Source organism: Syzygium oleosum, unplaced genomic scaffold (assembly GCF_021117445.2).
Source record: "Syzygium oleosum isolate NSW1041296 unplaced genomic scaffold, Sole_v2.1 Sole_v2.02, whole genome shotgun sequence".
NCBI lineage: Eukaryota > Viridiplantae > Streptophyta > Magnoliopsida > Myrtales > Myrtaceae > Syzygium > Syzygium oleosum.
The window spans coordinates 22,317,142-22,340,128 of record NW_026607486.1 but is presented as its reverse complement, the minus strand read 5'-3'; the positions used below and the strand labels follow the sequence as shown (position 1 = coordinate 22,340,128).

Sequence of the window (22,987 nt, the reverse complement as noted above, 5' to 3'; positions counted from 1 at the left end):
CATGTGATATTGGTGCAGGGGGATAGCTATCATGTCCATGTGAGTCCATGACATTCGTGTCAGGTGCGCACCACTTTGAATTCAACCACACGACAGACGACACCTTCATTGGACCCTATGTTGGATTGGACCGTGTTTGAATTGGTTTTTACTTAGCTGTCCCAGCAACCAAAGCTCATTCGTGCGTACTTCCCATCTACACTGCATCTCCTATTAAAAAAAGTACGTGAGCATCCTGTCAATTTCACCAAACGGATCGAAGATTGGATGCGTTTTACCTACCTTTGTACGAACGAGGAAAAATAGGGTTAATCCGTGACACCCGGCAGCAGCAACCCACACGAAAGTTCGTAAAACTACGACTTGCATTAGCCCGAACAAGAGAAGAAGTAGGTGGTTGGCGGCATACTTCCCGCTTGAGTCTTTTCATGATTGTATGAAAGCTGAAAATATTCTTTTTTTTAGTGGCTTAATGCACAAGATTGAGCTCTAGGATATGTGAATGATCCATGAAGATGGTTGGGACCGCCCCGAATTCGACCTGATGCAACTCGAAATCTGTACTATGTTTGCATGACTAGCAGATAATTTAGATGAAAGTTTGAGAATCCAAGCTCCGGCGTACAAGATCGAGTATGAATTGCAATCTCGTATCCTCCACGACGAGCATGTCAACATCATAAAGTCAACTTATAGCCGGCAGAAACTGTATTGCTAGGAACCAAAACAAGAACACCAGAGAAAGAGAGGCTGGCTTCCATTGTCAAACCTAGTGTGAAGTATGCAGAAATTTTTACAGGTTCACAGAACCAGCCACTTTCCATTTCCAATGGGCACTTAGAAACCCACATTTGACCACCGCCTGCGCCTTCCACCTCCACCACCATATCCGGGCGGAGAAAAAGCGAGAGAGCAACCACTAAAAGAAATGGGTGGACCACAAGAGCATATCAAATGGGGTCGTCATGTGTGGTCCCTTTTGGCTTTTTCGTCACTGAATTTTCACCAAACACCCTCATATGTTTCACTTTATCACTACACTGCAATTATCACTTTCATGCACCCACGAGATATACAAATCTCATCAGAATAAAATCGAAAGCCTTCAATTTTCTTGTAACCCTTAAATGGGTTCTCTCGTTTTTCTGGTATGAAGCACGTGAAAGATCGTTGCTGGATCACCTCGTTCTGTGAGTGAGGGCAAAAACAAACTGAGGCCTTGTCTCTGCCCAAGATAGTTTTAGGAAGTTGACCCAACCGTGTCTCTACAGATTCTTTTCTCTATCTTTTAGGCCGATGACGTTATCAAATTCTTAAACTTGGTGAAAACAGAGAGAGACAGGAGGAGGAGGAAGATGAAGATGAAGAGAAGACCCCCTTTTCAGATTGGACCGAGATGCTTGTCATTCTTGCATGTTTGCTATGATATATTTGCCCATTGAAACAAGTTTTTTGGACTCGTTGATAAGCCGATTCCTTTGATCATTATGATGGCCAACACTAATTGCAACACAGAAAGCTCGTACATGATCCATTTAGGAGCATGTGTTTTTGAATCGTCATAAAAAAGGAGGCAAAGGAAGGGTTATCATGGAGGATGATCAACAGGGCTAGTTTCTTTACATCTCCAAGAACAATTAATAAGAGGGCTAATTATGTTACATATTATTTCTTCATAGCCCGGATACAGTATTCATCAAAGAACCCTCCCAACTTAAGCCCCACTAAATAAGGCATCTGGAAAATACAACACGCTTAGCTAGGAAAAATCGGGTAGCAAGATAAATATACTTTGTGCATTTCTTGACTACAAATCTCCACAGGAAGGACATTCATTCTGATTCTATTTGTTCCCAGTAATCGGGAAGTTCCCTAGAAAAGTTAAACTCAATACTGACTCGTATGAGTGGTGTGATGCCTAGCTACTAACTTCCAGACAGCTTACTCTTCCAGGGCAAATGATGAGAATTTGTGGGGAAGGCATATTTACTTTGTATACAAATGGCATGAGATCAATGCAGAACCACTGTTTTGAAGAAATATTTCAAAACAACTGGAAGAATAGACTTGTTGATCCATCCCCAAACGACTGCAAATCTGCCTGTCTAACCAGAGCCCTGCATAGAGGGCAAGTCCTTTCTCTCTCAAACCTACAAAGAATCGATTCCAACCTTGTTAAAGAGGGAAAGTAGATAGCACAAGCAACAAAAGGATAGTGATTCATGACTTTAATCAGCTATCAGAGCTCGGGAAAAGATGGCCTGGCAACAAAAGTTTAAGCATCAACCAAAAGAGCTCTTAGAATTACTGCATGTACTCACGCGTGTAACATGATGAAAAAGCGTGCAAAGTAACAATAAGTATACCACAAGCATGCCCCCAATTTATCCTTTTCCAGGTATAACAAGAGGGGGTTTACGGGAGAAGCATCCCAGAAACAACAGTTAAGCACAAGATTTGGAACTTTAATATTTTCTTAAATAGGAGCCAGATCCTGCAAGATTTATTCCTTTAGCTCTTTTTCCTTTCTTGCAAGAGAAACTTCTGCTAAAAGTAACAAGTTACCGGAAAGGAAACTGTGTTTGGAATCAGTAAGACAAGGGTAGACAAAGTAACGGATTTATGCCCAAGTAAATGATAAATCTCGGAGCTTTCTCCAATCCCACATGCTAAAGCTACAAAAAAGAACTGTCTAGTCACTCCGCTATTTACGCTAATATCTAGCTCATCACTTATCAAACAGTTCTCACAAAATTACCAATGCAAGAGAACTTTGCTGAACCCATATCAAGCAAACTGGCAAATCAATTATGATAGCAAAATATTGACAGCATGAGCAAGAGTGAAACAATCTACTTACCATTCCGAAACACATTCCTCACAAAAGATGTGTTTACACTGCAACAATATCGGAGCGTGCATCTTCTCCTGACATATAGCGCACAGGTCTCCAGCGGCATTGACCTGCAGTAATATGAATGACCATTTCAACTTCTACTGCTAACTTCACAAACAAAGATAACATCGTTTACTTAAATAATTATTTAGAAAGGGAGGCAGACTGTCAAAATCTAGCTAAAATACTCTTGGGAATGCGCAGCAGAAGCCCGATACCTTTACCTGGGGCGATAGCCAAAAAGGGAGCTCAATTTCGAGCCCGTCAACATATCCAGTTGGACCCACATTCACTCAAAAGCTTAAGCCAATGAGTTATGGGCCAACTAAGATATATTAACTGCTTAACACCACATCAATTATCCAATGTGGGACTTCTCTAACGCTACTCACACGTGTATCTCAACAATCTCCCCCTCACATGTGAATGTGTTAGGTTTGCTCCCCCTTAATTTAGGTATTCTTCTGCATCGGCTGCATCGGCTTATCTCAACTTAAATCTCCAAGTCATTGCAATGCACCCGTAACTATACACAACAACCATCATCAACTGCTAACTTGGGATTGCATCACCCATGGTCTCTATCTCGCGTTACTAGACCAACTGTCCACGGTCACTTATCGCCAGACCGACCGTGATGGTAATTTCCACCCGAAACAAGCGTCGATCATGAGATTTCTTTGTTGAGATATTCACCAAACATTGGAACAGATTGGAGGCCCATCAATCAACCATCGGCTCTGATACCACTTGTTGGAAGCACGCAGCAGGAGCCCGATACCTTTCGCCTAGGGAAATCGCCAAGAGGGAGCTAAAGTCCGAACCCGTCAACATATCTAGTTGGACCCACATTCACTCAAAAGCTTAAGCCAATAAGTTATGAGCCAACTAGGATATATTAACTGCTCAACACTACATCAATTATCCGATGTGGGACTTCTTTAACACAACTCACACGTGTATCTCAACAAATACGATGATTTTTTATGAAGCAAAGTGGAACAAAAGCCTTATTAAGCTCCTTCCCCATGCCAAATAGATTAAAATTTCTAAGTGAATGGAAATTTAGGAGACATTCACCGATGCCCTGTACCAACAAGATCATATTTCTACAAAGTGAAATAACAAATGCATCCACAAAAGTATTGCCTTTCCAATAGTTAACAACCACGAAATTCCACAGAGCTTCACCGCATCGATGCTACTTGAGCGCTCTATTTAATCTCTTATTTAGAGTATTAACATGGTAGATTTCAATTGATCCATACCTGCTCTTTTGTGGCATAAGATCCATAATGCACTTCCTTGTGTGATAATGCCTTAACCGCAGCAAAGAATGACCGGACCTGAACAGCAACTGAATAAAGTTGGCAAAATGCTGACAAGAACTTGTTGTAAGCTAGAAAAAAAAATAAGGGAGAATTTCTAGAACCATTGGAAAATAGAAACAAGCAGGCACGCGAGATTATAGAGAAGTAAATAGAACACCAGACCTTCTCAACAACAGATGTTAGCTTGAATGTCAAGTACAACCCAGTTGTCAAAGATGAAAATAGGCTCCCATAATCTTTGTTCAAGAAAAATCGGTACCAAACAGGAGCTGGCAACAATGCTCGGTACAGCAGCATTGTATATTCAACCAGTGTCAGCATTTGACCCTTGAAAAATATCAACCATTGATGAGAGGGCTTACACAAGACAGAGCCACTTGCAATGCTACACTATTAAAGGAAGACTAGAATGAGGAAAAAAGTGTCTCACCTGACGACGGAAATTATGGCCCCTGCTATTCTTGTAATAAATAAGCAGCAAACACTTGACAGACATAGCCGCCTGCCTCGCCATTATATCTGCAAGCATCATAATCATTGCAAATAATCAGTCATCTTACCACTACCCCAAAGGTAGAGATCCAGATAAAGTGGTTATAGCATTTGACATTAGTACGATAAGACTGCAGTGTAATGGCAGATGTCAAGTAATATAACAAAGACTGAAATGTGAGACTCGAGTATTACCCAAACGACCCACCCAGATCCTTATATCACAGGAATGGGAAGACCTCAGTCAAACCGGAAAAAAAAAAGTCGGCCTTAATGGGGAGGATACACAACATGGTGAAATTTCAGGACCAGAACCAAATCACCACAAATTTACCATCAGATAATATAGATGCTAATGTGGAGGTTCAAGCAATCAACAAGCATTCAATGAAGGTCTAAATATATGTATACTTACCATTGAGCATGATCATGAAGATAGCATGCCAGAAGGGTGGAATTGCCTTTGGAGGAAGCATAAGCAATGGATATAATACACCATCATTGCGATACCACCAGTAAACACCAACCACATAGACTATAAAAATAACAGAAATGCTCACGAGAACAGAACTTTTCCTCTCACCCTGCAGAAACGAGCATTTAGTAAGTGCTTCCAAATAATTGTCTCCAAAAAATGCACTTGAACTACTTGTTAATGCTGACCAAGCAGAAAAGCACCTTTAGAGCAGTCTGCTTCCGAAGAATGTCGTTTGACTTAAACATGACAGCTGCAATCCATATTGTAACAAAGAAGCCTGCGTGTAATCCATAAACATCCTTTAAAAAATGGCAAGTATCCAACTAATATCATATATAGCAGCAACTCAGGGTTACATTCGATATCTGATGACAAGAAAGATTCACAGAGTGGCCTAGCCGTATAAACTGAGGAGTTCTTAGCTTTAGCTGCAACCTCCATCACGATAAGTCAACCCTAACTCTAGCAGCCCAAAGATTCACACTCTGCCTAAAGAGAGGAATTTATTTCCAAGCACCCCAAGTAACCAGCCAGATGTTTATCAATCATAGTATGAATGAAATACTCCCAATAAGTGGTTGGAGTGTTTCTTCTGCCATATAAGATGAGGCACCCTTCTCTACCAGGACCAAGCAGATTTCAATTAATCAAACATGACCACGCCGCCCCTTCTTTCCCCTCCCCCCCCTTCCCTTAAAAAAAACAGAAGACCCGATCACTCTCCCAACCACGTATCCTTTCCCTGTGTTCTCTCATCTAGCCCCTTAGCATTAGGTCCATCCTTCTCGTAACATGACGACTCTTGATGATAAGTGACTAGACAATCTAGACACAATGCCGGCGACATCATGCGTTACTATCATAACGAAAATCAAAAGCGGTTCTATTGTGTCATAACCCATACATCTTCTCTATGTGCTTATATTTGCAGTGTGAAATATCCGATGATTATTACAAATGGTTGCATCACTTTATGGTCAAATCCCCTGAACCTATCGTATTCAAACAGCAATAACATGAGCAACATTGTCATAAAATCAAAGGAGATATTCTGAAGAAATATCTGATTTGAGTACCTTGCAAATGCTGACGAATGAACACAACCAACAAGAGCAATGAGAACGGGAGTATCTGCTCAATCCATCTCCCGACCCGCTGCAAATCATATCTCTGGTAACCAGAATCCCTAGAACTATCAGCTGAGTCCATGACATTCGCCGACGAAGTAGAAGCAGCCTCCAACAATAAATCGTCACTCTCTGCAGCAACATCCATCAAATCATCACACCCAATTTGCCCTCCATTGTCCCCCGTATTAACTCCACTCCGCCCCTCACTAGAGCCAATAATCCGAATCGATACCTCCTCGCCACTGCTGCCATTTCTGACATCAGAATAAGGCGATTCCGTCTGAATGTGACCGGCACTCGCGCCGAGAACCGGACTCTCCGACTCGGGCGCGGTCGGCGTAGACGGGATGATACCGGAGTACTCCAGTATAACCGACAATGGCGACTGAAATAAGCTGAGGGATGGGAACTGCACACCAAATCTTGCAGCGGAGTTGCCGTTGCCACTAGCAGTGGATGAAGTACCAAAGTATACATCAGAATCACTGGGGGTTTCCATCCTTCTGCCCAATTTTGCAACAACCCAAGTTCTGCAATATGAGAAATTTCAAACAGGGCAAGACTCTCTGCAGGCTTAAACTTGAAGGACCATAAAGCGAGAATCAAGAAAACGAGACTGATATCAGCAAAGCAATCACATTGCAGCGGCTTACGATAAAGGGAAACAAATCAGAGCAACAATGGAACCTGACGAACTTACATTGAATGCGGATGAAGAAAGAGGACGGATGGACTCAAGAAACGCAAGACCCTGATCCCAAAGATCGCAAATTTGTCCGTCTCTCGCGCAACTGAGAACTGGGAAGTGTGAAACGGAGCTTCTTTTTTGTAAACGAGACGTCAATTCAAGGCCCCGAGGCCCTCAAGAACGAATCTTGACAGGGAAATGACGAAAAAGGAAGAACTTTTGGGAGAAGTAACATCGAAGAAATAAATCCCATCAAGAGAAGTTGGCCATTATAACGAATCATGCTCCAAGATTTGCCTTAATCGAGACAACTTGCGCGTAGCCAGTTCCTTTTGCATTCTACCCGAGTTGTCCGTTTCCCCGTCTTTGCACTGGGTAAAAGGAAAAGTCAAAACCCAGGAGGTGCACACGTGGATTTATTACGTAATTAGCGAATTTAATATGAAATTTAACGAGTTGATTGATTTTTAAAAGAAATAAACTCATTGGAATTTCAAAAAAATTTTAAAAAGTAAAATAAAAACATCAGAACTTACGACGAAGGTGCAATTGAATCCTAAAACTTTTAAAAAGTACAATCAAATCCTACAACTTGTCAAATTGGAGTTCAATCAAGTTTTTTCGATTGTACTTTCGTGACCAATTTTTGGATTTTCAATGTAAATATCTCTTTCTGAAAAAAAATTGCGAATTTTATTGTTTGGCATATCGTGATTGGTCTTCCGTCTGGTCCTATTTTTGGGACGAGAATTATAGTAACAAGTTCTCATGTGTTGTCTAATGAAGAAATCATCTGACAAAAGACTTGAAACAGAATACGTAACGTGGTACTTAGGATGTGCTTGCTGACTCAATTCATGCGTGGGAAGACCTTAGTGCTTACCTGCTTCCTACTCGTCGATGACATCCATTCGCAGCTCCGATAATGATCCAAAGATGGTCTCAATCATAGTAATTGCGTTCACCAATATACGTCCACGCCCCCAAAACACTCCAACTCCATCCTTTAATGCAAAAAGCGAGCACCAACTTAACTTTTTATATCGACCCATCTAAATTTTCGAGTCGAATTGCACGAAAAATGATGCACTGAATGCATTGAATGCCCTCTCTTTCTGTGTTGTTTGGATGCTCGGTCTCACATGATATATGACTAAACCCATATATCGTTCGTATCCGAGAATTAGCGAAATACGCGTGTCTATTTTAAAGGAAGAATTACTTGTTGGATCCTATGGATCGAAAATTAAAGTGCGAGTGGGTAGACAAGCTAGGCTGGCCAGGCTTTATCCACACTCCTAATGTTGACTTTTGGAGTGCAATGGAAGCTGCGCATCTGCCGTTCCCCATTATCCCTTTATTTGTATGATTGCTGGCAGGGTTTTACGTGGGATCCAGATCGCTCCATCTCCATTGCATCATTTTGGGGTGGGAAATGATGAAGCTACTCTCCAATCACGACGAGAGCGACGGAGAATTGCACGATTACTACCTACTACCGATGCTGTGTAATCTTTTTAGAGGTGGCATCTTTCTATCAGGACACGATAGTGATAATTACCCAAAAGAAAAGGTCATAAATTTATAGTACACGGATACCAATTCAATCGTAAATCTTTCAATTTTACTTACTGAGTCATGAACTTTTTGACGAAATGTCAATATAATCATTTCAATCAATACTGGCTGGAAATTATTAACGTGGATGCCGATCTTTCTACGTGGTACAGCAAGTGTTGATGTAAACAAATTTGAATATTTTTTTTTATTTTGATATATTTTTTCTGTTTTCTTTTTCTTTCTTACTTTTCCGTTTTTTTTTATTATAAGTCTAGCGAGGGCCCCTCGCCCAGTGGCCGATGAGGGTTGGCCTGCCCTCGCCGGACTTAGTAGAAAAAAAAAGGAAAAGAAAGAAAGAAAATAAAAATGAAAATCTAAAAAAAATTGAAAATTCTAAAAAAAATTCATGTCAGCGCCAGCCATGCTACGCAGGACGATCGACATGAGTTTAGCAATTTTATAGCCAGAGTTTTCCAGAATGATTACATTGGCAAATCATCAAAAAGTTTAGGACTCAATTAACGAAATTGAAAAGTTTAAAACTGAATTGATATCCACATAATAAGTTTATGACTTTTTTGGTAATTTTCCCAACATAAGAAAGAGGATATAGGCGCTCTAAACTAAAGTAATCTTGTTCACGTATCATTCTCTCTTTTCTCCATCATTTACAAAATCCCCGAGATATAAAGATGCAGTCAGGACGTCATTGCCTTGCCATCCTTGATCATAAAAGCACGCTATATCGCAAAGAGTCTTATTAACAAGAGCTCTTAAAGGCGCCGATTATGTTATTAACAATTGAATGGTAAAGATACGGTTTTTTCTCTTGTTAAGCGTGAATTCACATACTTCGCTGATATATAGTTAATGCAATCGGCATGTTTAGATCCGGGACGCCATCACTAGAATTCTATCAATAATAACGAGTGCTCTCTTATTTCACTACCGAAATAGTACATACGTGAATATCTACCGGAAATAGGTATTTCATCAAGAGTGCGAGTAAACCCAAATTGGAAATTCCACGTCATGTCGCCATCCAAATTATTAAAAAGAATATTTTCACTCGATTAGGAACGGTTCGAGAACAAGGCCGTCCGTGAGCAAGCCCGATGGTTGAAACTGGGCTTGATTTTGGGCCTAGACGAACGCCCAAACGGCATTTTCTTGGGCCGTGCCGGGCTCGGCCCAATTGCCACCTCCACATCCGCGGGACGAAACGGAGGGTCGTATTGGGCGCCCCGATAAAACGACACGTCGTTTGGTGCTGATGACCAACGGGGTACTTTTGGCTATCGCCACGACAATCTACACGGTTCCAGAAAGACTGCGAAATTAGGGCAAAAGAGAGAGATCGCGAGAGGAGGAGGAGGAGGAGAAGAAGAAGAAGAAGCAAAAGGGAGGAGGAGGAGAAATGGGGAAGCAGCCGGTGAGGATGAAGGCGGTGGTGTACGCGCTGTCGCCGTTCCAGCAGAAGATAATGACGGGGCTGTGGAACGATCTGCCCAACAAGATCCACCACAAGATCTCCGAGAACTGGATCAGCGCCACCCTCCTCCTCGCCCCCCTCGTCGGCACCTACACGTACCTCCCTCTCTCCCTCTATGCGAACATGTTTTAATCGAGATTGAATTTTGATTCGATTAGCGTAATTGGGATTTGAGCTACCTGTTGTGGCGATTGTGCGGTTCGATGATTGGTGTCGGTTTTTGCGTGCTTGCGGGATAGATGTTATGGTTGGGTCAGCGATTATGATTAGTTTGATCTCATTTTAGGGTTAAATTGTTGGAGGAGCTGATTTAATTGCTTGTTGAGATTGGGGGGGGCGGCCTTATGTAAGATTTTTCCTTGGACTAGTAGTCGAAGTTATTCGAGAGATTGAATGCTTGTTTAGTATGTGAAGATCGAATTTCAATGCTTATTGAGCAGTTGGGATTGTGTTACTTTTGCAATGTGGAGTGTCGCGATGACTGGCTGGGGGCCAGCGTCGGTGTTGGCTGATATCTGTGGTGCCAAAGTTTCAGCTATCTAGCAACACGCGGAGGGCATGAATTTGCACCGACCATTTTCGCATAAAAGGTGGAGGACTCTCTCCGATGAGATGTGGATGAGAGAGGATTCAGAAGCTGACCTGCTCGTTGAATTCGGTGGTAGATATGATGCAATTTTTTCGAGAAACATCATGTCGGAAGCTTAATGAATTCTCTGTGCAGTCGTATTACTCGAGTCAATTCACTATGAAGAAAGTCCGCTAAAATTTGCAGAGTCAACAAAATGAAGAGGGGACTTTCATGGTTGGCCTTGGGCTTTTTCAGTCGATGAGTAGTGCTGACTGCTGAAGCTTTTTATTCCTGATTAGTGCGTAAACTCCACTTTGACTGTGAGCAACTGGTGAAAGTAATGGATCGGTGATGCAAGAGCTCTACCACTTAGATGTAAAATCCATATGATCGTGAGGATTGAGGATTCGTGTGATTAACTGTTGCTCTCCCCAGTGTTGGAGACTTGAGCTTATTCTCTTATGCCGACTGATGTTTCGGGGAGAATACAGTTGTTTCCAAGTATCGATAAACCTCCAAAATTTCGAGACTTTATCGTTGTCGATGCTTGATAGAGATTTGGCTTCATGGGTTTTTGTAGCTTAAGTTTGGAAAATAGCCACTAACATGACTAATTGATTAGTCTAAAGGTTATCCATGTATGAATGATGATCTTTGGTGTTACGAGAAAGAATTGGCAACATGTCGTCTCATATGCGTCTCCCACTTCTCAATATAAGCGTGCAAATCCGTTTGAGATGCTTCTAGACTTTGGAAATATGTGTCTTTCGTCTCATATATGCGTGTGCAAATCTGTATGCCTCAGGAAATGTGTCTTCCGTCAATTTTATTGCTCGTGCTATCTGTGTTACTGTGCTCTACTATTCACATTTTTCTTTCAGGCTTGCATGGGTCTTCTGTCAGTTTTATCATGTCGTCCTAAAACTTTTGCATCCTTTTCAGTCGTTATTCTAGTGATGTTCATTTGTTCTCACTTGTCTTCTCCAATTTTCGATGATTGATGCAGCTATGTCCAAAACTACAAGGAAAAGGAGAAAATGGAACATAGGTATTGACCTACATTCGTGGAGCTCGTGGCTGGCTGAGAGGACTTACAGGATCGTCTTCTCGAGATGCAAAAATTGGAGCTGGGGATTTTGAAATAACGTTTCAAAGTTTTCTTTTTGGAGCTATTCTGAATAATTTCTCGTTGTCTCATGACGCGTGACGCGTGCGCAAGAGATGGAAAATTTCTGGAGAAAAACCTGGACTGGATTTCAATCCTTTTGTGATGACGACTCTTCTGATGCTGTAGTTTTCATTTTCTTATGTGAAACCCTGGATGATAATTGCTTGGAGTCAAAATAGCTGGAACGAATCTATGTTGGGTACAGTTGTTTCTGGATAAGTTCTCCGTTTTTGTTTTCACCCACGTTTGCTCATAGGGCTATCTATCCTCAGTTTCTCCCGTCTTGTTTGGACCTGCGAATTTGCGATTGCCGTGCCCTTGAGGAGCTATGGGATTCAAGCTTTTGGACCATAAATGTAACATGGGAGCTGCCGGTTTCCAATCTATTCGCGGCCTCGTTTCTTCGTTGTACTTGTCAATTAACTTCTCACGGCGGGGTGCGTCGGTCTTTCCATGCAAACGGGTTGCACGAGATCAAAGCGCGCGCTAGTTTGAGGGAGGCGTTGGACTCCTCGTTTCATGGTTAATAAGCTTCTTTTTGTCACTTAGGTGCCCATTTTGAACTTTTAACACATCAGATCTTATCGAACGAACAAGATGAATCTCTCTCTCTCTCTCTCTCTCTCTCTCACTATCTGTGTGGAAAGATGCTTGCTTTTGGTAACTGAAGCACAAGAGAGAGAGAGCAGTAGCTCATTTTCGAGGCTTCAGAAATTCAAACATGGGCCTGCTTCAGGCCCAGGCTATAAATTGAATCGGAGAAGACGAGCTCAAAGAATGGTCGTCTTCATCGTCTTCAACGCTGACCGCACCACCGTCCAGCATCAACCCATCGACTGGCATTTCCTTCGATCCTGCAAGTTGCCGGCGAAATTCGCATCGTCTACGCAAATACACATACGATGTCAACAAAACCCTCGTCGCGATTGATCCAAGGCTTTCTGAGATTGCATCGCCACCACCACCATCAGCTTCACCTACCGAAATCGCCCCCTGCCAACGCTCATTCCTCCTCCCACTTCGCTACTGCAGCCGTCGATCCCGCCGCTCGCTCCTCGCCCCCTTCTTCTCTCTCTCGCTCGTTTCCTTTCTCCAATTCGTCGAGCTCGGCCTCCGGCAGCGCGCGAAATTCGTGCAAATCTAGAGCATTTAGTAACGTGGCCGCACCTGGGACGCTCGCTCCTTCGAGGTCGGCTCACGTTTCTCAGAGGACGGGCCAAGCTTTGCCGAAGAGTTTCTCGCCGGCGGAACTCGGTCGGTTGAGATTGAATTGTTATGGGGTCCGGCATTTCTCGTTCCAGAGCTCCGGGAATGGGGGTTTTGCGAAGAAGGTTTTCGAGAAGCCGGCAATGTCGGTTTCTACTACGCTGAGTAAATACCGGGAGGCCATTGGGTTGCAAGTAGAGTCGTTTTTGAGGAGCAATTATCTGTTCCTTGTGGGTGCCGGAGCCGTGATGGTGTGCGCCTTGTTGTGGAGGATCATGTTTGGGATTGCCAATACTTTCGTCGGGATCTCCGAGGGGATGGCAAAGTACGGGTTCCTCGCCCTTTCCTCCGCTATTGTCGCCTTTGCTGTGAGTTCGTGAATTTCCTACTTTGTTCATTTATCTGTGTGATATAGTCATTTCTATTGGCTAGAAAGGTGTAAAATTGTACTGGGAATGATTGAATGCCTGTGCTCAGCATTTCAATCTCGGTGATTGCAGTACTCTTAATTTTAGTCTGTCAGTCTGTATGTAAAGACCACGATAAGAGCGAGACCCTACGGTTAGGAGGACAGCATTTGGATGGTTATGTCACCGCTAAATGCTTAGCATTTCCCAATTGGTATTGGAGCACGAGATTGATTATTCAACCTACCATTGTTATAAGCAAGGCAAGGACCTCGGATTTCCTGGTGACTGCGATCTGCCGCAGTTTGTCGATTCTCTTTGGACAAATCTGTTTTAAGTGAGCAGCTTCTTTTGCAATGTGGCATTCTGCTACAGCGCAGGTTCTGCCGCTGGTCTAGCTTTTTTAGGCAAGTTAACGGGGAGTGGCTGTAAGTGGAATACTGTCCAGCATATCAGTCTTTCAAGTTCTCGATTCTCCAAGGCGACTTCTTTGTACGGTTTTTGATGGGTTCTAGACAAAATCTTGAGGCCATGAGTTGCACTGTTTGCCTAATGAATTTCTTCTGGTTATGCGGCTAAAGATGTTGGCTAGGCAGGCTTGCCAAGTGATGATTTTCTGTAGTTGCTGTATGAAGCAGGCAACTGTCATTGTGAACAGAACACAGTATCATCAGCAAACCTAGTTTGGGATATTGAAGGGCTTGTAACAAGTTAATAACCACGTAGTTCTGGGCCCCATAATTCCATAAATAGTGTGTGCTAACTCTTTTTTACCAATATGATCAATCTAGAATATCATCACCAATCACTTCGAGGTCATAAGACCGTAAAGTAATTCATGTCTGTCATGATCACCTAGAATTGGATACATTCTGAGCATTCTTTGTTTTGCATCATGGGTTTTGTCAATGTCTACATGAGAAAACCCCTCCTTCCTGCCATCGTGTAATTTTGGCAGATTATACCACTGCAGTTAATCTTGTCCCGTTTTGCTGATTATGACTTGTGACTTTTGTGTTTAAGGGCCTCTATGTGCGTGCAAGATTCACGATTAATCCAGATAGAATTTATAGAATGGCCATGAGGAAGCTGAATACACATGCTGGAATTCTCGAGGTAATGGGGGCCCCTCTCACTGGATCAGATTTAAGAGCTTATGTGATGTCTGGTGGCGGTGTTACCTTCAAAAAGTTCAAACCCAGGCTCAGAAGCAAGCGGTGTTTTCTCTTATTCCCTATACGAGGTTCAGAAAGAAAGGGCCTAGTCAGCGTTGAAGTGAAAAAGAAAAAGGGCCAGGTTTGCACCTATACCTACTGGCCTCCAATTGGTTGAGCATAATTTTAGTGTTAGCTTGAATTTACTTTCCATTCCTGTCTGCATTCAACATCATCTTGCTGTTAATTAGACCTGGCTGCTTCACGTAGAAAACTTGTTTTTGTCAGAGCTTCTCAAAAGCTTATGTTATTTGCCCTGTCAAAGAGAGATTATTGAGTCTCTGTTTTTAAAACCTCTTTCATTTAGTTTTTTGTTTTATTTTGTTTTGTACATGAGATAAGGATGAATCCTGTTTCAAACTACACAGAAATGTACGAGAGAAGAAAGGGGGCCTGATGCTACCGTGCCTGCCTAGTTCAAGTTTTGATCACGATGCGTGGCTTATCAATGTAGCATTCAAATTGTCCAACTGAAAAAAAAAAAACTGTGGTATCTAAATTTGTGCAACTGTGTTGCTCTCAGCACTTTGGGTTCCCTGCTTCTCAGTAGGGTGGAGCCATTTGAGACAGTGCGGAATCTTACTAGGCTAGGCTGATCAAGTTTCCGGTCACTCTTATTGAAGGAGTTCTGGATAGTTAAAAACTTGTATAGCATATACAAATACATTGAGGAATAGAGTAACAACTTCCATTTATTTATGATTTCATTTCATCTGGAGCAGAAAAATATCTCTGTTGCTGGGAAGCAGTCTATTTTTCCTTTTTGTGTGAAGATAAATGAATAGTTTGAGTACTGAGTATTGAGATTCTTATCTCCTTAAGATTTGTGAGGAAAATGAAATGGCAGTCAAGTCATGCTAGCTGACGTATGTCTCGTGCTTATTTGCAGCATGATGTTAAGTTGTTGGCCGTCGATGTTCCAATGTCATCAGGACCTGACCAGCGGTTATTTCTGATTGGTGACGAAGAAGAATACAAGGTTGGTGGTGGCTTAATATCTGAACTGAGAGATCCGGTTCTAAAAGCAATGGCGGCAACGAAGGAATTTGATGATCTTGATGAAATTGAGGAAGAGGAGGATGCTGAAAGAGAACTTCAGGAGGCAGAGAAGAAGCATCGCGAAGAAATGGAAAAGCTTGAAAAGGCTGGCCGAGAGTGATTGTTCGTAAAGACTTTCTCGTTGATTTATACAGTAGGATGGCACGGGAGGCCCGAGTCATTGTATCGCACAGGAGGCCTGAGGCAGTGTGGTCGCCTTTCATGTGTTATCTGATGAGTTCTTTCATTTCTTTTGAGTGGTGAAGCTATCCGCGGGAAATAATCATCTTATCACTTCAACGTTCTCGCTTCTCTTGTAAGGTATCATTGGTTTGACCAAAATGGATAGGGAGAACTGAGATACTGTTTCTTGAAACTGAATTTTTCTGAATCTCAATTTTCAAACTTTTGTTGTGATTTTCGTCAGTCCGGGATTCAGCTACGATTAGCCTGGTCGGTGAATTTTTCTTGTTATTTGCATCTCCATTTGGCACCTCGACATGCTCCAAGCCTGCAGAATTTCCCGGAAGAAGCACTTCATTTGTGGAATCACTCTGGTTTTCAAAGTAGACACGTTTCGCTATGTTTGCTTAGCTTGAAGTTGACACAGCTGCATTCTTAGATGAATGCTTCGAACCAATTGACTACAGATTCATATAATTCGGACACTATATCTCTAGTTGCGAACGCATCTCTCGGTAGGATGCATCCGGCGTTGAAGCCGCTCGTGTCCTGAACTCAGCCAGATGGGGAGGATCAACTCCACGACGATTAGGAAATCGTGGAATGGCCCGAGCACACAGCCGTAATCTTTTGGAAATTGAACTGTTAAACTGAAAGAAAGTAGACACAGAGGAGAGACCCTTGCATTAATCCAGTCCACGTGCTGTGCTCTGATGTTAAATCTTGGATTCTATGATCTCATCCTCAATTCCCAGAATCACTCAGAACAGGCGCCATCGCCATCGTCTTCTTCTTCTTCTTTCTAAGCTTTTTTTTATCGGCTTTTTCTTCTTCTTCTTTTCGGCGCAAATGATGAATGGAATGAAAGTGAGCTGAGTGAAACAAGAGACCCGGATGACCAAAGTTGAGCTATCCATACATACCTGAAGCTAAAAGGGGATAAAAGAAAAAGATAGAAAACGGGAACAAAAAGAGAGAAATGGCCCATGCAGGTTTCGAACCTGCGACCTTCGCGTTATTAGCACGACGCTCTAACCAACTGAGCTAATAGGCCTTCAACGCTTTACTCAACCAAAAAAATATAAATATTTATTTCTTCTAATCTTATCATGGAAAATGGTTTAGAGATCTTTCATTATTACATGTACTTAGTGTTATTCAAGAGCAGTAGTAATTCCAGAACAAATGGCTTTGAGATAACGAGGACGCAGACTTGGTCCTGCTAGAATCAAGAAACCAAAGATTGTTCATTCATTCATTCATCCACAAGAAGCAGCCACCTTGACGAGCAATCCGAAGAGCAAGAACGGGGCGGAGAAGAAAGGGCTGTGATCGCTATCCAACGTGAACACTTCGCTGGGCGGCCACCTCGCGATCATCGCGTCCTGCTGCTCCGGCTTCACCACGCGATCCTGTGCCGTCTTTATGTACACTCGCCTCACTCTCTCCGCGCCCTCCTCGGGGAATTTCGCCGTCATCAGCGCCGTAGCCGGCCCCGGCTTCAATAGCATCGCAGCCAGCGTCGAGTCCTGCAAATTGTCACCATAAAGATCAAGTTCAATCATTGTATCGATCATTTGCTTTCTATATCAAACGTGACCCGACCAATGGCCAATTATGACATGCCCACATCCTAAAATTATGAACTCGAACCCCGCTCGAATTATGGTGATCGGCTCGACGTCGCTGCACCGAAACCGCACGTTAGTCGAAACATAAAGAAAAGTTGGTACCTCGATAGGGCTCATCTGATAAATGATACTGCGCTGAAACTCCTGCTTAATAATTACACTTGTTGGGGGTTTATCAGGTCCGAGCCCAAATATCAAATGGTTGACGTCCCCATATCCTGATAGATCTGGCGCTCCCTGTCAAGGATTGACAACACCCTTATCAATTCGACTTCCAACCTCCACATTGCACTTCCATTAATATCCACTCAGAACATCATGCAATATGCTCAGGAATTAACTCCTTATCCTTATCAGGCCAGTTCCACTACACGATCGACAAGAAGATGGACATTGCAATCTCACCCACAAAAGCAAAAGGGGAGAAGAGGAAAAAGACAATGGTGTTTGGTCAGTGGATGGATGAGAGAGAGAGTGGGGAAGGCGACAAAATATGCGGGTGTTAATTATTGAAGAGAGACCAGACATATCATATGATGCATCTTGTCTGGTTGGAATTCGAAAGGGGCACTGAGTTTCTTTGGCAACTGGAAGTCTTGGTGGATTTTGTTTTGTTTTTTTTTTTCGTTTACATGTTCGACAGTCGATGACTGGCCATTGATGCTGACTCAAATCTGAGGTGAGGGGCCAAGTTGCACGTTTGTAGTGCAGATTTTCCGGGAAATTAAAAATGGGATTTTTTTGGGGGGGGGGGGGGTACATAGTTAATTCATTAGAAGAATGGAAGACAACTATAAGAAACCCGGAATCAAAATCTGAATGCCTTTATTGGATTTTGTTTCCTTTTTTTTACTTGGTCCTACCAATCAGCCTCCACTGTTCCAAAGCTTGTTCATTGTAAGCTCAGAAAAACATGGTAATTTGGTGAATAGAAAATCACGTTATTGGGTAAAAGAAAAAACAGAACCTGACCAATCATGACAATATTAAATTTCCAACCTTTTCGGAATTGTGCTGCACAGCGGATGATCTAGGGGCCTAGGAAGAGGACATCCTTGGGATAACCGATCAATGAAGACACGGGACAGTTCATTGACATAACACTTAATTTGCTGCTTTGAAGGTCTACATACTCGCTCTACTGTGTCTAAATTTCACCGAACTTCAATTGTAGATTGGCATAACACATAAATTTGCAGCTTATAAAGAAACCATGTAGAGAGAGAGAGAGAGAGAGGATGAATGATTGAGAAGAGAAAGTTTACATCTTTAACGTCTTGTTCTGTGTGGAAACCATACTTGAGCATTGAGGCGGCCACATAAACTGCAACCTTGATTTTTCCGGGAAACTTGCCTGAAGCCTGAGTTACACTCAGCCCTCCTGCACTGTGACCCACCAAGATCACCTGTCACCCACCATATCCGAAATTCATCGTCAGATTATTAGCTAAAGATCAACTGTCACCCACCATACCCACCAAGAATTGGCTTCTTGTGATAACCCGGACTATGTAAAGTATAGGATAAGGACCTGTTCATTGTCCGGTAAGTTGGACAGGAAGTCCAGCAACGGCTTGTTGTAATCGTCGAAGGCGAGGACGGTGTTGGGGTCGGTGGGGTCGACGCCGCCGCTCGCGAGGTCGAGGCAAGAGACGGTGTAGCCGGAGCTCTCCATGAGGGACCTTATCTTGTACCAGCACCATGCTCCCCCTCCAATCCCATGCACCAACACAAAGTGGGCTGGCTTCTCTGGTGCTGCCGTTGCAGTCTCCGCCATCTTCACTTCCTCCCCCATTCACAGTCCCCTCTCTCCCTCTCCTCTCTCTCTCTCTCTCTTTCTCTTCTTCTTTGCAGAGAATGGATGGCCTTCTGCAAGTAGCTCTTGCAATTTATACGCGCAGCTGGAGTGGATTCATGCTCGTGTCGTGACTCTCCAATGAGCATGTCATGAGCTTGATTCGTGACCCTTTTCCCTTTATCCAATCACGAGCCTGAAGTAACACTGTAGCCATGAAGACTTGGCCCCAGATAACACCATCTTTCAGAAGGGCCATTCCTTATGATGGACGCATGATTGGTCCACGTCGAAAGTCAAAGCCACACGTGGCTGCAAGGCGCATCGGCTCCACGAGACCTCGCCTGTGCGCGCGCACCACTAGATCAGCCAAAAAACGAAAAAAGAGTCCTATCAAATGTGTCTTGAATATATTAAAATCCACCATTAAAAGTAAATTACTTTTGTTAATAATGTTTCCTTTTTTCAAGATGTTTCGATCGAACATTGTAATTTCCACTTTTAGCTAACTTGATAAGACCCGTCAGAAATCGAAATATTATTATTGTGTCTAGCGAAAAAATAAATTTATAATGGATTATAGGACATACCTTACACGGGATATATATAGGAAATGGAGATCTGTCCTCAAATCCAGCGGCAAGTTCATTATATTTTGATTCGCAAGATAAGATAAATTCAATTTAATAAAGAGTTTGTCGGACGGTTGCGAATTTTAATTTGCCTTTTCTTGAGTCTTTCTGTTTGTTTCTTTGTCTAGAATTGCAGGCTGACACTCTATCCTTGTTTTATTGTATTATTTTATATGGAAAATTAATCCGTTGCCTAGATTATCTCTTGTTTATTATTTATTAAAACCTTTTGGCTAGGAAAAAGGAAATCCTTTTGTCCCTGTGAATGCCGTCAGCGAGGTTGACAATTTGTCTATAAATAAATCTAATGAATAAAATACTTTTTTTTCCTGAGCGGCATGTTTTGAAGAATTTGTCAAGACCAATAGTCATTAATATTATCCTGTTACGACATAAGAGTAATCCAATAAAGTTATTGTATTTGTAGCGGAACTCTCGAGGTCACATGAATAAATCCGACATGAAATGGTATGAGTGTTTTTTTTTTGAAAATTTCAAATAAGGACATGAAGTGAAGCCGTTTTCTCAAAAAATAGTGCTAGATGGGACCTTGTTTCAATTAAGGATCTACAGTGACCAAGCAAATCTCAAATAAAAGTCCGAACTCATAGTCCACCCAAATCTTCATTGGCTGACTTTTTCTTACTAGTAAAATCGAGACAATTTTGTCCAAAATTTTTTAATTTTACCCTTAGATTCAGGCGGAACAATTGAAGAACTAGAGGATTGTTATTTGGAAGAACAATTTCAGAACAATTTTCATCCAAAAATTTAATGCCACCCCAAGTCTATCCACCCACAACAAATCGCTCCTCACCCTTTCAAGTTCTTTGTCGCGAGCTCCATCCTCGGTCGGAGGAGCGTGAGCGTCGATTCCATCTAAGGAGTTTGAAAAAGCTAGGGATTTTCGATTCTACTTCCGATTATTTTAGTTTGTTCGATTCACTCGATTGGAAGGAGGGTCGACGGTATAGCTATGGAAGGAGGGCAATGGTGCGGGATAGCGAATGAGTTGAGTTTCCGGTGTTTGTTGTGGTCACGACGATGCTATGGGGACGTTTCTATTTGCGGAGAAGGCACGGGTGATGGCATTGTTTATAATTCGAGTGCAAATGAAAAATAGCACATCAGATTAAATGAATTATTTAGAAAATATTTTCTTAAAATAATTGCTTACATATTTTGAAATAGTTAGCTGATGAAAATTTTCTTTTACTACAAATAATAATTTATGTCTAAATATTTTTATGGGCGACGAAATTTTTTTTCATCTATTCATTTCTGCGAGAAATACAAACAATGGATTTCAGTAAATATTTTTCAAATATTTCATTTTTCGCGGTATAGATGAAAAATTACAAAAAAAAAAAAAGAAAAAGGAATTAAAAGGGGAAAAAGCTCCACGTGGGTTAGGACGGAACAGTCATTCTCTGATTGGCCATATCTTTCATCGTATCGTATGTTCGAAAAAGCGGTGAAAAGCCGGACAGCTGGCCCTGATGACGTCATTGTCTGTAAAAGCATAACCACGGCCAGCCAAGCATTTGACAATGTACTTTGGTTTCGTTCCATTGGATCCAGCTGTCGCCCTTTTGCGCAAAAAAAAAAGCACTTTTTTGACAAACTGTCATTTTTTTTACTATACCTTTTTTTTTGGTCAATTTTTTATTTTTTACTGTAACTGAAGATTTACGTTTTCCCTTAAAATACGTTCCAAAAGATTATCGATAAAAATCCTCTCTTTTTTTTTTTTCGGCACATTTTTCTTTACCACACTAAAGCTTTTTCTTTTGTTTCCTGATTTGCGCAATGTCGCGTCCCAATCGATAGGCCTGAAGTGGTCAAATTAAATTGATGTCCGCAAATGATGCTTCCAATTTTAGGGAAAGACATAGTGGTACAATCGAGTCTAATCGACACGGCACTAGACTTGAACTCGAGTATATGAACTCGAAAAATTGAAATTTGACCCCTCTTTTTCTTGCTCGAACTCGAGTCAATATAAAAACACGACGTACTTGAGTTCCACTCGATTTTTTTAAGTATATAAAACTGAACATGCTCGATTTTTTCAGTTTGATTAAATTCGATTCAGTTTGAGATACTTGTCCTGGAAGCTGATACCGCTGCGACCTCCCTCCCATCCGGCTCCTCAACCCCTCTCTCTCTCTCTCTCTCTCTCTTTTTTTCTTTTCATTTTTTTTATTTTATTTCTTTTCTTTTAAATTTTTAGTTTTTATCTTTCGTCGGTGCCACTTGAACACTACCGGTGCGACTTAAAGGAATAATAGAATTTTCATTTGAGAAAAAAAAATCAACAGAGCTAATGCAAGCACTAACATGGAAAACCGCCGATAAGCTTTAGGACATAAAAGTATAAAATAAAAAAATGTTTTTAGAACTAAAGTGCCGAACCAACGCAAGTTTCAGCACTCTCCCCGTCATTATCCCCAACTTAAAATGTACCGAGAAACTACATAATAAAAAAAGGATTAATATCGCGAAAAATCCTAAACCGATACACCTGTGATAGATTTACTTCGAACTTATATTTTAATTACAAAAAACCCAAGGCTGGTACACTTTTGACAAATTTACCCTCCGTAAAATTAGATTAATATCACAAAAAATCACAAATTGGTAATCCTGTGACAAACGGAGAGGTAAAACCTCAAACTAGTACACTCGATCAATTGTTACGCTTCATCCAATTCAGCATTTTAATAGCAAAATTTAACGGAAACTAACGAAAGGTAAATTTATCATAAGCGTATCAGTTTTAGGTTTTTTTGTAGTTAAAAAATTAATTTGGGATAAATTTGTTATAAATGTACCTGTTCGGAATTTTTCGTAGTATTAACCCTGAAAAAAGAAAAACGGGGACAGGTTAACCAACACGATCCGCCTCCGTGCTACGCAAGCACCTACGTAAAACCATTTTGACCTCCCGCCTCCAAATTCAATCGCCCCCTCAGCTCACAATTCACGGCAAATCCTGAGGGATTTGTGGACCATTAGCGCCGTATCGAAAACGACACGTCGTTTTCTTGCCCCTGGCCGTCGCTATAATAAGAT

At 41.8% G+C, this 22,987-nt stretch overlaps 4 protein-coding genes and 1 non-coding gene across 9 annotated transcripts; 2 read left to right on the top strand and 3 right to left on the bottom strand.

The window, feature by feature from the left end:
• Positions 1–1,585: 1,585 nt before the first annotated feature.
• LOC115684925 (uncharacterized) lies at positions 1,586–7,375 on the bottom strand. Of its 5 annotated transcripts, none has more exons than XM_030609880.2 (9): positions 7,028–7,375; positions 6,274–6,906; positions 5,398–5,474; positions 5,135–5,303; positions 4,658–4,746; positions 4,390–4,554; positions 4,165–4,242; positions 2,861–2,964; positions 1,586–2,150 (listed from the first exon to the last, which is right to left on the bottom strand). In XM_030609880.2, the coding sequence occupies exons 2-9, from the start codon at positions 6,824–6,826 to the stop codon at positions 2,045–2,047; spliced, it is 1,341 nt and encodes a 446-aa protein (XP_030465740.1). In that variant the 5' UTR covers positions 6,827–6,906; positions 7,028–7,375; the 3' UTR covers positions 1,586–2,044. The 5 variants fall into 5 exon arrangements, with proteins under 5 accessions (XP_030465740.1, XP_056164842.1, XP_056164844.1 ...); XM_056308867.1 differs by having other exon boundaries at positions 6,274–6,900; XM_056308869.1 differs by having other exon boundaries at positions 6,274–6,893.
• Positions 7,376–9,878: 2,503 nt separating this feature from the next.
• On the top strand, positions 9,879–12,010 carry LOC115684928 (cytochrome b-c1 complex subunit 8). The gene is made up of 2 exons (XM_030609885.2): positions 9,879–10,162; positions 11,645–12,010. The coding sequence occupies exons 1-2, from the start codon at positions 9,993–9,995 to the stop codon at positions 11,691–11,693; spliced, it is 219 nt and encodes a 72-aa protein (XP_030465745.1). The 5' UTR covers positions 9,879–9,992; the 3' UTR covers positions 11,694–12,010.
• Positions 12,011–12,458: 448 nt separating this feature from the next.
• Positions 12,459–16,097, top strand: LOC115684926 (uncharacterized). Its single transcript, XM_030609882.2, has 3 exons — positions 12,459–13,380; positions 14,443–14,715; positions 15,523–16,097. Exons 1-3 carry the CDS (start codon positions 12,709–12,711, stop codon positions 15,790–15,792), a joined length of 1,215 nt encoding a protein of 404 aa, XP_030465742.1. The 5' UTR covers positions 12,459–12,708; the 3' UTR covers positions 15,793–16,097.
• Positions 16,098–16,834: 737 nt separating this feature from the next.
• Positions 16,835–16,908, bottom strand: TRNAI-AAU (transfer RNA isoleucine (anticodon AAU)). Its single transcript has one exon. It is a non-coding gene; the product is annotated as a tRNA-Ile (tRNA).
• Positions 16,909–16,924: 16 nt separating this feature from the next.
• LOC115684959 (methylesterase 17) lies at positions 16,925–19,471 on the bottom strand. The gene is made up of 4 exons (XM_030609925.2): positions 19,017–19,471; positions 18,751–18,891; positions 17,588–17,722; positions 16,925–17,383 (listed from the first exon to the last, which is right to left on the bottom strand). The coding sequence occupies exons 1-4, from the start codon at positions 19,278–19,280 to the stop codon at positions 17,114–17,116; spliced, it is 810 nt and encodes a 269-aa protein (XP_030465785.1). The 5' UTR covers positions 19,281–19,471; the 3' UTR covers positions 16,925–17,113.
• Positions 19,472–22,987: the final 3,516 nt, after the last annotated feature.